At 34.9% G+C, this 17835-nt stretch overlaps 1 protein-coding gene across 4 annotated transcripts in view; it reads left to right on the forward strand.

Moving 5' to 3' along the window:
- RGS7 (regulator of G protein signaling 7) overlaps positions 1–17835 on the forward strand; it is a 506096-nt gene that overhangs the window by 333387 nt on the left and 154874 nt on the right. For all 4 annotated transcript variants that reach the window (XM_041773485.1, XM_041773481.1, XM_041773474.1 and 1 more), the window contains one exon: positions 10729–10779. In XM_041773485.1, coding sequence (XP_041629419.1) covers positions 10729–10779 — 51 coding nt within the window. The remainder of the gene's footprint in view (positions 1–10728; positions 10780–17835) is intronic.

The following is a 17835-nucleotide window of genomic DNA, read 5'->3' on the forward strand; positions in this document are numbered from 1 at the left end:
AAAAAGGTTTGTGCAACAAGAACTAACAATCATGAATATCTATGCCCATAATGTGGAAGCTGCCAAGTATATCAATCAATTAATAACCAAAGTAAAGAGATACTTAGACAATGATACACTAATAGTAGGAGACTTCAACATGGCACTTTCAGCAAATGACAGATATTCTAAGCAGAACACCAAAGTAACAAGGGCCTTAAATGATACACTGGACCAAATATATTTCACAGATATATACAGAGCTTTCCATCCAAATGCAACTGAATACACATTCTTCTCAAGTGCACATGGAACCTTCTTCAGAATAGACCACATACTGGGTGACAAATCAGGTCTCAACTGATATCAAAAGATTTGGAATGTCCCTTGCATATTTTCAGACCACAATGCTTTGAAACTAGAACTCAGTCACAAGAAGAAATTTGGAAGAAACTCAAATACATGGAAATTAAAGAGCATCCTACTAAAAGATGAATCAGTCAACCAGGAAATTAGAGAAGAATTAAAAAGATTCATGGAAACTGATGAAAATGAAGATACAACCGTTCAAAATCTTTGGGATAAAGTAAAATCAGTTCCAAGAGGGAAATATATCACAATACAAGCCTGCTCAAAAAATTGGAAAAAAACTCAAATACACACGCTAATTTCTCACCTAAAGGAACTGGAGAAAGAACAAGTAAAATATACAACAGTCAGAAGAAGAGAAATAATAAAGATTCGAGCAGAACTCAATGAAATAGAGATCAGAAGAACTGTGGAACAGATCAACAAAACCAGGAGTTGGTTCTTTGAAAGAATTAATAAGATAGATAACCCCTACCAAGCCATATCAAAAAGAAAAGAGAAAAGACTCAAATTAATAAAATCGCGAATGAAAGAAGAGAGATCACAACCAATAACAAGGAAATACGATTTTCAAAACATATTATGAGCAGCTATCTGCCGACAAATTAGGCAATCTAGAAGAAATGGATGCATTTCTGGAAAACCACAAATTACCAAACTGGAACAGGAAGAAATAGAAAACCTGAATAGGCCAATAACCAGCAAGGAATTTGAAGCAGTCATCAAAAACCTCCCAAGACACAAAAGTCCAGGGCCAGATGGCTTCCCAGAGGAATTCTATCAAATGTTTAAAGAAGATATAATACCTATTCTACTAAATGTGTTTCAAAGGTTAGAAAGGGATGGAATACTTCCAAACTCATTTTATGTGGCCAGTATCACCTTAATTCCAAAATCAAAGACCCCACCAAAAAGAATTATAGACCAATATCCTTGATGAACACGGATGCAAAAACTCTTACCAAGATACTAGCTGATAAGATCCAATAGTACATGAAGATTATTCACCATAACCAAGTGAGATTATCCCTGGAATGCGAGGGGATAAAACATAAAACAATCAGTGTGATAGATCACATCAACAAGAGAAAAAATAAGAACCATATGATCCTCTCAATCAATGCAGAGAAAGCATTTGACAAATACAGCATCCATTCCTGATTAAAACTCTTCAAAGTGTAGGGATAGAGGGAACATTGCTCAATATCTTAAAAGCTATTTATGAAAAGCCCACAGTGAATATCATTCTCAATGGAGAAAAACTGAGAGCCTTTCCACTAAGATCAGGAACACGACAGAGATGTCCACTGTCACCACAGTTATTCAACATAGTAATAGAAGTCCTAGCCTCAGCAATCAGACAACAAAAAGAAATAAAAGGCATTCAAATTGGCAAAGAAGTCAAACTCTCCCTCTTTGCAGATGACATGATACCATATATAGAAGAGCCTAAAGACTCCATCCCAAGATTGCTAGAACTCATACAGCAATTCAGAAATATGGCAGGATACAAAACCAATGCCACTGATTTCTATGCACATAAATCAGTGGCATTTCTATACACTAACAATGAGACTGAATAAAGAGATATTAAGGAATCAATCCATTCACAATTGCACTCCAAAGCATAAGATATTTAGGAGTAAACCTAACCAAAAAAGGTAAAGAATCTATACCTTAAACACTACAGAACACTTCTGAAAGAAATTGAGAAAGACACAAAGAGATGGAAAAACATTCCACACTCATGGATTGGAAGAATAAATATTGTGAAAATGTCTATGGAACCCAGGGCAATTTACACATTTAATGCAATCCCTATCAAAATACCATGGACTTTCTTCACAGAGTTGGAACAGATAACCTTAAGATTTGTGTGGAATCAGAAAAGATCCTGAATAGCCAGAGGAATACTGAAAAAGAAAACCAATGCTGGGGCATCACAATGCCAGATTTCAAGCTGTATTACAAAACTGTGATCATCAAGTCAGTATGGTACTGGCACAAAAACAGACACATAGATCAAGAGAACAAAATAGAGAACCCGGAAATGGGCACTCAACTCTATGGTCAACTAATATTCGACAAAGCCAGAAAGAATATCCTCTGGAAAAAGGACAGTCTATTCAATAAATGGTGCTGGGAAAATTGGACACCCATGTGCAGAAGAATGAAACTGGACCATTCTCTTAACACCATACACAAAGATAAACTCAAAATGGATGAAAGATCTAAATTTGAGACAAGAATCCATTAAAATCCTAGAGAATAACACAGGCAATAACCTTTTTGAACTTGGCCACGGTAACTTCTTGCAAGATACATCTATAAAGGTCAAGGAAACCAAAGCAAAAGTGAACTATTGGGACTTAATCAGATTAAAAAGCTTCTGCACAGCAAAAGAAACAGTCAACAAAACTAAAAGACAACCTGCAGAATGGGTGAAGATATTTGCAAATGACATATCAGATAAAGGGCTAGTATCCAAGATCTATAAAGAACTTTTTAAACTCAACACCCAATAAACAAAAAATCCAATCATGAATTGGGCAGTAAACATTAACAGAAATTTCATTGAAGAAGACATACACATGGCTAACAAGCACTTTAGAAAATGCTCCACATCACTTGCCATCAGGGAAGTACAAATCAAAACCACAATGAGATACCACATCACACCAGTAAGAATGGCAAAAATTAACAAGACTGGAAACAATAAATGTTGGAGAGGATGTGGAGAAAGGGGAACCCTCTTGCACTGTTGGTGGGAATGCAAAGTGGTACAGCCACTCTGGAAAACAGTGTAGAGGTTCCTCAAAAAGTTAAAAATAGAGCTACCTATAACCCAGCAATTGCACTACTAAGTATTTACCCCAAAGATACAGATGTAGTGAAATGACAGGACACCTGCACCCCAATGTTAATAGTAGCAATATCCACAATAGCCAAACTGTGGAAGGAGCCCCAATGTCCTTCGACAAATGAATGCATAAAGAAGATATGGTATATATATATATATATATATATATATATATATATATATATACACAATGGAATATTAGTCAGCCATCAGAAACAACGAATACTCACCATTTGCTTTGACATGGATGGAACTGAAGGATATGCTGAGTGAAATAAGTCAATCGGAGAAGGGCAATCATCATATGGTTTCGCTCATATGGGAAATATAAGTAATAGTGAAAAGGATTATAGCGGAAAGGAGGGGAACTGAGTGGGAAAAATTAGAGAGGGAGACAAACCATGAGAGACTCCTAACTATAACAAAGGGTTGTGGAAGGTGAGGTGGGCAGGAGGTTGGGGTAACTGGGTGACAGGCACTGAGGAGGGCACTCGATGGGATGAGCACTGGGTGTTAAACTGTATGTTGGCAAATCGAACTTCAATAAAAACAAAACAAAGTTTAATTAAAAAGTAAAATTGCCCAAATGTACTTGTGGGCTCCCTGTAATTCCTTTTCAACCCTGAATATATTGACTTTATTCACCAAATGTGGCAAAATAGCAGTGCTTAAATATAAATATCGTCTCTACAGGACACACCTATTTATTTATAGAGTATTATTCTTATTTTTCAAAATGGAGACTTTCTAGTTTTAAAGGTACTGTTCAAAATTTACATTTTTAATTTTATTTAACATTTATTAGAAGTATCTGATTATTTTACATGACATTCTTAATCCAAAGATATCAAATGATTCTTAATTTTATAGCATTGAAAACTTAAAGCTTGTTTGGGTAGTAACAGCGGCTAAAAAATCCCAATAACTAGCTCAAAATACAAGATTCTGCAGTGCGAAGGAACACTATATTCTAAGTTTGGTCTTTGAGAAAATCAATTCAAATTGTTACTTGTAGTTCTTGAGACTCTACCAGGTACTGTACTTAGGTCCTTGGGGATTTTATAATCTAGTGATACGTGTATAGGTACTATCTGTCCAACGTGGTAAGTTGTAACACTAGAATGGACATAGTGCTGTGAAATCCTAGGGGAGGAACAGGTGCAACAGAAGGTGAGGGACATAATAACCAAGACAACTTCCAGGAGAAAGGGATACTTGGGCTGTGTCTTAAATGGAGGAGATTATTCCAGACAGAATGTACAGTGTCTGTAAAAGCATAGAGTATAAAACATCATGCTGTGTATGGTTAAGGAAGATCAAGTTGATGCTCCTGTTTTAAGTTGTAAAATCTGGGAGAGGGAAGGGTGGGATCTGAGGCTGAGAGGTATAAAAGAGGTAAGCCATGAAAGGATCTTGTATGCCATGCAAGTTGTCAGACTCTACCCAGGCACCAATGAGAAGATCATTGCAAACTTTTCATTAGGAGAGAGGCATATTTAAATATACATTTTGGATGATTCATTCTTATTTTGATTCTGGACGTTTTCATTTGTTGTATTTCTGAGAAGTTACTATTAAAAGCTAAAGGAGAGGTTTTAATGGGAGTTTATGTGAAATATTGTATTCTGCAACAAAAGCTCAATAGATTTTAGTTTACTCTTATTTCCTATTGCAGCTATAGAATGCATTAAAGGACATTTTTTATCAATCAACATATTTTCTTCATCCCCTATGTCCCTCACAGACACAATTAGACAATTAGATATGGCCTATGTCCAGTTTTAAAGAGATTAAGTATTCAGAACAAGAATGGTCTTTGAATCTCTTCTTTATGCCTAGCAGCTAGCATATAGAACTGATTAATCAATTAATCAGTCACCAATAGTTTAATTTATTGTTGGTGAGTTCCAATGTATTAGCTAACTCAGAATTCATAGTTGTATTTGAACATTTTACACTTTTGTTACTTATTTTTTGTGAGTCTAAAGAACTGTAAAACCAGAAAAATGCAATAACATTTTAAAAATGTTCTTTAAAGGGATCCTATATTTCCATTCTGAGGAAACATTGCAAACTCACCTTTCTCTTGATTTTTCACAATGTTCTTTATCACAATAAAGACAACATCAAGGAACCACTTTTCCCTTCCTTTGCCTAATTCTATAGCATTCCCACATGTATTCATATCATCTCATACACAAGAAAAGTTGTGTTGCTCAGAACACTATTTGGAAAAAAGCTTCTCTGACTGGTCAATAATTATCTTGAATTTTGGGAGAGGGAGGGAAACAGTCCTTAGAATCATCTCAATATTCTTGTATCCTCTGATTATTATCATCTTTGCTGCTTTGCTATTTCTGTTGCCTTTCTTTAAAGCTTCTTAGGCTTTGAAGAGGCACAAAATCTTTACTTTGTGTCTGAAGAAATCTTTTTATGGCTTATGGAACTAACACAACAAAAGTTAAAAAAAAAACCCAGATAAATTGTCATGATCTTAATTAAATATCTACTTGAAAAACAACCCAGGAGCTTTACCCTAAGCAAACAGCCTATTTATTTTCCTAAAAGAGAAATATTAAAAAGGTCAATGTCTTTGCCTCAGGAATATTTGGGCCTCTTCCACCAATTAAGAGCTAAAGTTTTTGTTAATGGCTTTAGTAGACCTTACAAAAAGAGATTATTTTTGCAAAGGATACAAATCAAAAGTATAGCATTTTGTTTGCTTACAAAATCCTCATATATCATATGTACAAAAGTTTCATAATATTTTCCTTTTTGTGACCCTCCAATTCAGGTTTAGGATATGAATGGCTATAGATGACAGTTGTAGCTGAGGATGTGCTTTAATCAGTAGAGGCAGTGTGGCTGTAATGGAAGCAATACAGGCACAGGACAGGGCCTGGTTCAGGCCTTGTCATTCTGCAGTACAGCAGAGTTGGGGAAGCCCCTTTCCACTCAGGTCCATAGCATGGGTGAGGAAATAATACTGATGTCTTTCATTGATTTGCTTTAATTATAGGTGGAGGTAAAGTGATAGCATTGAAATGGGAACATTATCACTGCAAAAGGTGATTATGGCAGCTGAAAATTATATGCTGGCCAAATATCCTTTGTATGATGGATGCCATCCTTTTGTAAATTTTTTTAGAGAATGATCTGGAGAGGGAAGCTTGCTGTCAATCATCCATTCTTTTAACATTTACTGATCAACTTTTACATATCAGGCACTGGTCTGGGTGTTTGGGATCCAAAGATAAATAACACTCCCTTGCAGGTGGGGTGGGTAGAGAAGGCTTACTGGAGTCATCAGTGTGTGACCTGAATTATATAGACTGAGTTGGAATTGGATGAAGAAAAAAAAATGGGGTTAGGATATCATCAACAAAGTCATGGAAGTGAAAAACAATACAGCATGTGGGGAACTATAAGCAGTGTATGAGGCACTGTCTTGTTTGTTTTGATTGTTTTCATTTTTCAAATCATAGAAAACTGGAATTACACAATAATAAAGCCTTTACTTCTTCCAAGTAGAGGGAACACATAATTTTGTAACTGTGAGGGTTACAAGAGTAGCTTCTAAGAATTCAAAGCCAGAATATAGACTCTGCTCTGGGCTCAAGTTCCCAGTAGCTATAGTCATAGAGGAGGTGTTTTGTTTTTTTGTTTTTTTTAAATTTCTTGGGCTTTAAGATATTATTGCATTTCTCAACAAGTTTCACATTGTAGCTATTCAAGAGCTCTTTTGCTATTTTTTTAAAGAAAGGAAAAAAGTACCAAAAAGCAAAAAAGAAAACAAAAAATTCTGCATTTTATTGTGAGGCCCTGAGAATAAAGATGGATGGAAGTCTAAAATACTCTGGATGTGTACATTTACACAAGTATATTAATTTATTCATTAAGCAAAGGTTAAGACATTGCTTAGAAATGTGCCATTCTTTCCTACACTCCTCCTGGCTGTAATGCACCCTTTTAAATTTAAATTGTAGTTCTCTGGGGATCCCTGGGTGGCGCAGCGGTTCGGCGCCTGCCTTTGGCCCAGGGCGCGATCCTGGAGACCCGGGATCGAATCCCACATCGGGCTCCCGGTGCATGGAGCCTGCTTCTCCCTCTGCCTCTCTCTCTCTCTGTGACTATCATGAATAAATAATAATAAAAAAAAAATTTAAAAAAATAAAATAAAATAAAAATAAATTGTAGTTCTCAATGTGACTATGATGCACATTTTTATTTCAGTTTTCTGGTTCTATCAAGATGCTGAAATTTTTCTCTCTGTCTCTACCTTTCTCTGGGAGTTAAGGTCTTCTTGTCATACATGCAGAATAGGTAAATATGGCAGATTTGGGTATACATTTAACAATAAAGTAATTTATAATGTTTTAACTTAAAACCATAAATATAATGAAGTGACCACACAACAATAAAACCATTGTAATAGCATTTGCTAAGTGATACTGACAAGTAGTCCAATCATCCTTTTTCAGAGCTGAACTGAGAATATGACCATAACAGATATACTCAAATCTAGACTAGGAAAAAAGTTTCCTATTTTCTGAGTTAAATGTGGTTTCAAATTAGGCTTCTTTGTATTTCTTTCTGTTCAGAAATAAAAGAAGAAAACTTAAAAAAAAATTTTCTCTAAAAGCATTTTTAAATCATTTTTCACACTAAGAGAAAATTATAGTCTTGGAACCAATGTTTGGCTGTCTTCAAAATGATGGAAAATTTCCAATGGCTGCTCACATATGTTCTCCAAGTCGATGCTCAAATGTGGAAAATGAGCAAGGTACCTGGAATTAGTGCATAAGATTTGGGTACCTGGAATTCTTCATTGGTCAAGTGTCAATACATACGTATTTGAAACACTGAGTCCCCCTTCTCTTTTTTTAAAAGGATGACCATTCCTCAAGATAAGTTAGGTTATAAGGCTGAACATGACATTTTGAAATACTTGCATTCTTGTGAGTGGTTTTCCTTCCTTCCTTCCCTCAGAGCTACTTTAGGATATAGGTGAATCCATCCTCTTATATGTATTGAAATCAATGACAGTTGTAAAAGTAACAACTATTAAGGAATACAAGTTAGATTCAACACATGAAGTCATTTTAAAAAATGCATACATATGGAAACCAATGTTGGGTATGAATGTTTTCATAACTTTTAGAATATTGTTGTCAAGTTTGATAAAAAGTTTATTTAATTTTAATTTTAATTTTTAAAGATTTTTTTTTTTTAAGTAATCCTTTCATCCAACATAAGGCTCAAACTCACAACCCTGAGATCAAGAGATGCATGCTCTACTGACTGAGCCAGCCAGGTAACTCTAGGTTTATTCTGAAGATTTGCACTATTTTGCATTTAGCAGTGAGAATTATTTAGACTTTGTTAACGTCAGTCATATGCTACATCTCAGGTGCAATGGAAGCCAGTCTCCAAGAGAGGTAGAAGTGGAATCTGTCACACAAAATTTCATCCATGCAGCCCTAATGCAGTTTACTATGTATACAAAACTATTTTCATACATATTTTATGCTATTTTATGTAGAAATGAATGATACTGAAAACCAAATGTAAATAGAAATGAATATTTCAGGTAAATCAAGTCCTCTTCCTGAATCTCCCATTTCTGCTCAGAATTCCACCATTCTTTTCATCCATGATGTTCCTATGTTGGAAACCTTGAGTTATCTTACTGTTCTCCCACTGGCCACCCACATACCTAATTAGTCACAAAGTCCTGAAGCAAGCTTCTAATTTTACTTTAATTCACTTGTACACTGAACTAGTTCAGTACTCTTCCTTTCAAAATGGGCTCTCAACTAGTAGAAATGTTGGCTGCCATGCTTTCTATTTGACTGGCCAAAGGCACTCCCCATGTATTTCCTATCAAATTCCTTTAACTTGTTTTGATAAGGTCATTTTTCTGTTTAAAATAAAACAGCAGACATACCATGTCTCCCTTTCTCTGCCTGACTTATAGAAAAAAATTTAAATTCTTTCACCTGGTGTTCAAGATCTGCTGAATACACTGTGAATCATTTAGTAGTGTCAAGTTCCTATTATTCTCGGCATTTGTTATATGAAAGAATGCTATAAATAGTTCTTATTGACTATTGACCCCCTCTAACTTGGACATAGGCCTTCAGGAACTAAGTTTTGTCTTTTTCATATATCAAAATCTAGCTCAAACATTACATTTTCTGCAGACCCTCATTTTATTCTGTATGAAATGAAAACCTATATTTACTCATGTTTTTTTATTCATCACACATTATCCAACACTTGCTTCAATCTAAATATGGAAAGATGAATATCCTTCCCCACTTCAAGATACTTACTAGGTGGCTTTATTCAAATAAACAGTGGCACTATTGTGTGATCTGCACTACCATGCAAGACTACACAGAGACCAGTGTTTTTTTTTTTTTTTAAGATTTTATTTATTTATTTATTTATTCATGAGAGACACAGAGAGAGAGGTAGAGACATAGACAGAGGTAGAAGTAGGCTCCCTGTAGGGAGCCTGATTCGGGACTCGATCCCAGGACCCTGGGCCAAAGCGTCTGAGCCAAAGGCAGACGCTCAACCACTGAGCCACCCAGATGCCCTGAGACTGGTGGGATTCAATGGAGGTTGTTGTAAACTCAGTGGACAAAAGTGAGAGTCAAGAAAAATTCTTTTGTGTAAATGAATCTTGAGTGTCTTGAAAATAGTGATAAGAGAATAGTACTATAAAGGTGTGGAGACTTGAAACACATAGGAGTGTTCAAAAGCTAATAACAAATCTGGCTTGGCTTGAGAGAAGATGAAAAGACCATCTTACAAAATATTGGTTATGACATCCTAAGAATTGTGCTTCAGACATAGTGATCACTCAATAAGAATTTATTCAATGAACAAATTAATGAATCATTTTATTCACTACAGGTATATTGAACCTTTGTGTTTAAATATATAATATTCAATAATTTACTAGTTTTCACCTGGGCTAATCTTGCCACTTTCAACAACATGAATGGACCTCCATGGAGGTATTACATTAAGTGACATAAGTCAGACAAAGGAAGAGAAATGCCATATGATTTCACTAATATGTGGAATCTTAAAAACAAAACAAAGCAGAAACAGACTCAGAGAAATACATAGAACAAACTGGGGTTGCCATAAGGGAGAGGGAAGGGGGGAATGGCAAAATTGGGGAAGGGGAGTGGGAGATACAGACTTCCAGTTACACAATTAATAAGTCATGGGGATGAAAGGCATAGCATTGGGAATATAGTCAATGGCATTGTAATGGTCTTGTATGGTAACAGATGGTAGCTACACTGTGGTGAGTCACTATGTTGTATGCCTGAAACTAATGTAACATAGTGTGTCAACTATAATAATAAAAAAGATATGTGCAAAAACATAAAAAAACATTCCTGCTAATATGAACGCCAAAAGTTGAGAGTTCTTAAAATTAACATGTGTATACAAATGTATAACACAAATATTTGTGTTTTTCTTTTTTCTTTTTCTAGGGTCAGACATTGTTCAGTGGTTAATAAAGAACTTAACTATAGAAGATCCAGGTAAATAAATCATTTTCCCATTGATAGAATTATTTACTTTGTGGTTTTAAGAAATATGTTTCTCTTGGGGCTAATATGGCAAGCAAGCAAATCTAAAAGATAATTACATTTAAACTATGCTTTTATTATTTATACAAATTTTATGGTAGTCAAAATATATTTAACTAAAATCTAGTTAGTATATTTTAACAATTTTTCACATATTTAATGTTCCATTTCATAAAATTTGATTCAGGTAATTGATTATTATAGAATGGGTAAATTATACATGTGTTCATAAATAATTATAGATATAATATATAACAAATGATTATGAAGTAATGAAATTTCCCTTCATAAAACACATAAAGGTAAATTTCATTAATTTATCATTTTTCCCTAACTCTGTTTTCGCATGAGGTTTGAAAACAATGTTATTTGTAATTTTTGTTTTTTTGATCATGACTACATGATTTTTTTAATGATCTTATTAAAGTCATGGAGCCATTCACTGTGGTGGATGTGTAGCATTAGCTAATTTCCAGAGTTTGGGAACAGTTGCTGCCAGCCAATGTTGTACATTGCCTAGAACAAATTCCTACATGTGAAGGACATTTAATGACTTTTTAAAAATGTCACATAAGAGCTTTCATATGCAGCAAACAGTTTACATTCCTGAAATGAAAATAACATGTATTTTGTTTAGAGAAGATGCAAAGAAAACAAACAAAAAGCTTATTAAAATTGATATTACAGTGACTGAGAATGACATACATAGTAGGGAACGATGGCAATACACCAACCGCACAGCTAACTGTCAAGTCAATTAGAAAAGAATTCAGCATGATTTTTGTTCTTGCCTCTGTTGGTTACCACCTTAGAATGGTTTAGAAATAAAAAAAAAAAAAAAAAGGAACAACAAGGAGACCAAAGACTGGAGATGGACAAGTGAAGGAAAGAGTCCTAAGAGATGAGGGCAGCTGGTATAAAGACTGATCTTTTCTTTTAACTCTGAATCTGATTTTTCATTAAGGTCACTGGGTTCACCATTGAAGATACCTTTGACTTTTCTCAAGGCTTTAGAAGGTCCCTGATAGAGACTTTTTTTTTTTCCTATGCATTATCCAACGGATATATTTTTGTTTCCTATTCATTGTCCCTGATCTGGGCATCCATGAAAATGCTTTGATGACACCCATGGAGAGGTTACTTGAGTATTTCTTCCTACTCTAAAATTTCATGTCACTGAAGGATAGTTGGCAGTGGTAACTGCTTTTGCTGGCACTACAGTGTATCATCCAGATTCTCCTTCAGAAATAAAGGATTTATACCTCTAAAAAAAAAAAAAGAAATAACAGTATATTGAAAGGCAAAGTTTCTATTTTTCCTCATTCAGAGCTAACTTTATAAAGCCATGTTATCGGAAAATGTAGATGTGATTCTATCATAAATGTCTGTGCACACCCCCTGCTCATCTGCTACATGAGATTTTAGAATACTTATCCTAGCAGGTTAAAAAGGATGAAAACAAGTAAAGATGAAGCACCTATTGTCAGCATCATATTGTTACTAAGTAAAAAAAGAGATAATTCCTGGGACAAGTAGTCACAGTCTTAACAAGTTTACCTTTTGGTCTCAACTCAGGCTGACTTTACAAACTGTAACACCAGACAAAATCCCCCAGTGCTAAAAAACAGATTGACATAGTCATTGACAATCAGGGAACTATGAATTTACAAAAAAAAAAATGCTGTTGCTCAAAGGGTGAAGTGGATTCAAGAGTATTTCTTGTGAGTTAAGACCAAAAAATGTACTTTAATCCTAGTCTGAAAAGCAGGGGAGATACGTGATTGTAAGAAACAGCTTATAAGAGACAGTCATTGTTCATAATTTACACCAGATATCACTTTAGCTATAACGTGTATGAAAAACTGATTTTATTTGCTTGCTCCGCAGTTTAAGGAAGTTGTAAATCTTCGTTAGAAGCTATATGGAAAGTTAAAATCAATCATATCCAGGAAGTATCATACATGTTCTTTGGTTCATATTTATGACTGGCCAAAAAACTAGTTGTTGTTGGTTGTTTGGTTGGTTGGTTGGTTAGTTTGAATGAACTAATTCAGCTTCTACAAAGTAAAACACTAGATTTTAAGAAGAGCAGGAAGCATTGGTGACTGTTCTGAAGTTATAACAGATTTGCACACAGAAATGTATCAATCTGGCAGCATAATTTTCATGAAATATGGCCAAGGACATAACTGACATCATTAAAGTTACTCTAATAGCTGCATATATGAAATTAATCATAGCATTTTGTAACTGCTCATTAAAGAGAGACTAAATAGTTATTATAGTAACAGGTTTAATTTTAACCCTATAAATTTTCTAAAAATTTAAAAATAAATTATGCCTCATGCCAGGTTTCTATCTGGCTGTCAAGTGGTTGTTTGAAGACCACTAGGGTCATTGGAACTTCCAGATGTCAGTCATTTGTTGAAAGAGGATTTTGTGACAAGTTGGAAGACATCAATGTCTGGCTGTAGGAACAGGTTCTGTGGCCCATCGAGAAGGTTGCATGGTGTTCAGGGTCTTCATAAGACCAGTAAATCCACATTATTTGTACATTTAGTGTTCAATATTTTGTTATTGAATATTCAATACCTTTCCATTTCTATTGTAATTCAGTGCACATTTGGTTGTATATTTTACTAGAGATTTTGATACTATTAGACAAGTGGCTTTATTGTATTATTCTTTTTAAATAAAGCTATATTTAGACCTTTAATTAGAATTTAGGATGATTTTGACATTTATACACACATATATCCACATATCCATGTAATACACATGCAGGATTCATCTAAAAGTTTTGTTTTCATTTACATCTTGGGTCTATTTTCATGATTAATAGATTTTCTAGAAGAAATTTATTTCTTCATTGATCTATCCATACTTTTATCCATTTAACACATATTTTCTGAATTCTTACTATAGGCTAGGCACTGGGAATATAAGAAGAAATTCCCTCCCTGATTGATGTGATTGTCTTTGGCTTCTAGGGTGTCACACTCATGGCTTTTGTTCTTTGTCACTGCCCACATAGCCTTCTGTGACAGTCTGCACTCCTAGATAATCTATGAATGTTGGAATGTCCAAGTTTCTGTCCTAGGTGCCTTTCTTTTCTCCATATACATACTTTTGCTCAGTGGCATATGTGGAGGACTCACAGATTCATAGCTTTCATGCTGACCTCTCCATGCTGTTCCATACTGGTCTATTTGATGCGTATGTGGCCTCTCTTGGGGGATGGTCTCAGCATGACCAAAGTAGAACCCTGATGTATCCCCTCTCAAACCTGCTCCTTCTGTCTTCCCCAGACCAGTTACAGACTTCGATTGTTCAAGTTTGCTTTGTGAGTTCTTTCAGGAGAGTTTCTAAGTTTCCTCATAGGGATTTTGCATGTTTCATATTAAGCATGTTCCTAGTTATTTTATTTTGTGTTACTATTATATGCAAGTTTTTCTCTTCACTTGTATCTACTAACCAGTTATTTGTACATATGAAAAATTTTAATTTATGTATGCTAATTTTCTATATCACTACTTTACTAAATGTTATTTTTGTTAGTATTTTAACTAATTTATTGTAAAGCTTCTTCCAGCAGTTTCTCAGGATTATATGTATTTGTTCAATTCCTGAATCCCTGTGTATCTGACATTAACTTTTGTTGCCTGTGTGTATGTTGACAACTTAGCTACATATATATGCATATGTATGTGTGTGTTTTCCCCTGCCTAGATCTCTGTGATGTCTTCCCTATCTTTGAAATTCAAAACATAAGTACACAACTGCTAGGGGTTTGTTTGTTTGTTTGTTGGTATATTTGTATGATCTGCTAAATCAGTTAAGTCTGTTGATTCATGTTTACTTAAGTTGAAAAACAATTATCCTGATATATTATTTAGATTTCATTTCTTCATGCCTAATATGCATACAATAATGATGTCTACTACTTAGTGCCTTCCTGAAAATTAAAGAATTAATGTATATAAAGCAGTTACTACTAAAAAAGAACAGTAACCAGGAATTTATTACTATACTTATTGCACAATAATTGCTCAGAAAATAGTAACATTTATTGTTGGTCTTATATTCATTTTTTATTTTATTTAATCATTTTATTATATTTAATCACTTTCCTGTTTATTTATTCTGGTTTATTCTTTTGAAATAACATTTACTAATATGTTTTATTCTACCTTTTACCCATTTATCATTTTCTTCTCTTTCTTTTCTTAGCTCTTTCCTTTCCTTCTCCCTCTAGGTAAACTTGTTAAGTTTGCACATTATAGAATTCATTCTAATTCCTCCACTGGCAATTCAGATCTTTATTGCTATTAATGGAGAATAAATCTATTGCATTTCAAGTTTTCATCATTATGTCTAGTTCTGTATTTCCACCTGCCTTTGGCATGCCCCGTTATAGTCAGAGCCTGTTGTCTTGTGAGTCGTCTTTCATCTCTTCTTTCATGACATGAGTGTCATTCACTTTTACCGTTTTAATTGAACATAGAAGAGACTGTTGTTAAGCTTACTTCATGCCATTTTATGTCTTAGAAATGTCTGTGGGTTTGTTTTATGAATTGTTTTCCCATTTATTTTCCTCAAACATAAAGGATTCCTCAACAGATGTTTGACTTTTGACAGAGTGGATGGGTTGTCTTGGATAACTCAATGCCATAGTTTCCTCTCTTTACAGCAGAAGCTGCAGTGATGGTAATATTAATTTGCATTAATAAATAGGTTAGTTTTAGTTTTTAGTTAGACTGAGTATAGTGGAGAAGGAGTGGAACTGGGAGTGATCCCAGCCTCAGGACGTCTTCACGGTGCCATACTGTCTCTGGATGTGATGAACCCTTTTCATTGGCCACACTTTCACTCTGTATTCTGCTTTGTCAGTTGCCAGTCACCTGAATACTGGGGTCATGCCAGACTTCCATGTTATGTGCTCTTCACGTGGTAGAGAGAAGCTACTGTTTAGTGACTCCATGAACAGCATCCAAAATGGTGTGTTTCCTTCTCTTCTGTTCTGACCTTCCCACTGCAGACTTGGAGGATTCATTAGTCTTCCAGTCTTCTCCACTTAGTACTGTGGTGCTTTCTTAGGAGGGTTTTGCAATCTGGTCTAATATATAGTATATTGTTAGACTTTGGGGGCATGTGTTTTGGCACCCTTCCCAAATTTTTAATGTGGATACAGGTGTCTGTTTATGTGATTTCTTGTTGATGATGATGATTTAATTTACAAACTTTGCTTATGTTGTTGTAACGCAGAGTTAATAATTTTGTTAATACCTTACAACTCTACTACTGAGAACACAAAATATATGTGAAAATACAAAGCACAGAATAAATTGCACTAGCCTCAGAGTTAAAGCCTACCTGATAAGAGTGAAGTGGGAAAGTGTGCTGTGCTTCCCAAGGCCCTATGGCATTTTTCTATTTTACTCTCAGTTGCACAAGAATATTCTGCTGCTCTCCTACCATTAGAGGCATAGGATTTTTGGAGGATGCCCAAACTCTTTCTGCCTGAACATACCACACAGTCCTTGTAGTATGATTCTTCTGGATTACCAAGTCTCTATTTGGAAAACAAGGATGTATACCTTTTGTTTGTTTTTCCCATTGCTTGAAATGGTGTTCTAGCATATCAAATAGCTTTTGCTGTGTAAACTTGTTGGCTTAAAATAAACAACTATTTTATTTAGTTTATAATTCTGTGGATTGACTGTCACCTCTTCTGGGAGTTTGCTTGATTGATTTCTGTTGGGTTTTCTTCTGGATTATAGCCAGGTGGTTGAGTGGATGATCTAGGATTTGGGGACATATTGGTATTTGATAATTTGTCAGTTAGGTGCATCTCATTCTATCATACTCCAGCCTACTAGCACTGGTTTCTTACTATAGTGGTTTTCAGATTTCCACGCACAACACAAACAAACACTCTGCCAAGGCAAGTACCATGGCCAAGTCCAGAACCAGTGTAGGGAAGGACTATCCAAGACCATAGGTGCAGAAATATGTGAGCAAATTTGGGTAGTTACTGCAAAAATCTTGCACATCTAAATTTCTTCTGCCTTTCAGATCTGCCTTTCTATGGTATGTACTATTAGCTTTTACCTTAGGTGCGCAAAATTTATCCTCCAGAACCTATTCATCATTTGTTAGTAAATATGCTTTGTGTCTAATATCATGTCATTAATTGTGGATGATATTTTGAGATAATTTATGAAAAGACACGGTTTCAGTGAAGGTTGGCACCATTTACAAAATGACTGACAGACATTAATAACTTCTTGACATCACCTTGCTCATTTGTGATCCATGCTGCCTCTCATTGGAAGAGTCATTCTTGCCCAGCTTTTGAAGTGATGCTGACCAAGGTAGGGAGTATTTTGAGATCCTCAGTCTAATGTGGGCTAGAATTTGAAATGAGCCTCACTATGACTCCTGGATACTGAAGAACATTAAGTATCTCTGTGTTCTCTGAGTGCTACCCTGCTTGTTCCACCTTTCTCTTTCTCTCTGTTCACTTATGCTTCTTGATATCCCAGTATTCCTTGATAGGCATCCTGGAATTTGAAGTTGAGTCATCAGCTTTGCAGAAATACTTGAGCTTGAATCTTGATTTGGGTACTTACTGGCTATGGGCATTAGACAAGTTGGTTAATTTCTCTCTCTCTCTCTTTTTTTCTTCATCAGCAAGATGCTTTTAATATGGTGTTTTGTGAAGTTTAAATGAGTCAGCATTCAAGTGTGCCTGAATCTTGATTTTATTTTTAAATAGGCTAGATTCTTTTAAAATTCTGGACATTTGCAAACACATTTAGTTAAATTGAATTCTTTAAAATGCATGCAATTTTTTATACTAGCCTTCAAACACAAACTATTCTGTGAACGCTTCTCTCCATTATTCAGCTCCCAATTGCTTTTCTTTACCATGAATTATTTACATTTGCTGCTACTCAGTTTGTTGCTTAATTTTATCTTTTATTTCACATGTTAGTCTTATTGCCT

Source organism: Vulpes lagopus, chromosome 1 (genome assembly GCF_018345385.1).
Source record: "Vulpes lagopus strain Blue_001 chromosome 1, ASM1834538v1, whole genome shotgun sequence".
Lineage (NCBI taxonomy): Eukaryota > Metazoa > Chordata > Mammalia > Carnivora > Canidae > Vulpes > Vulpes lagopus.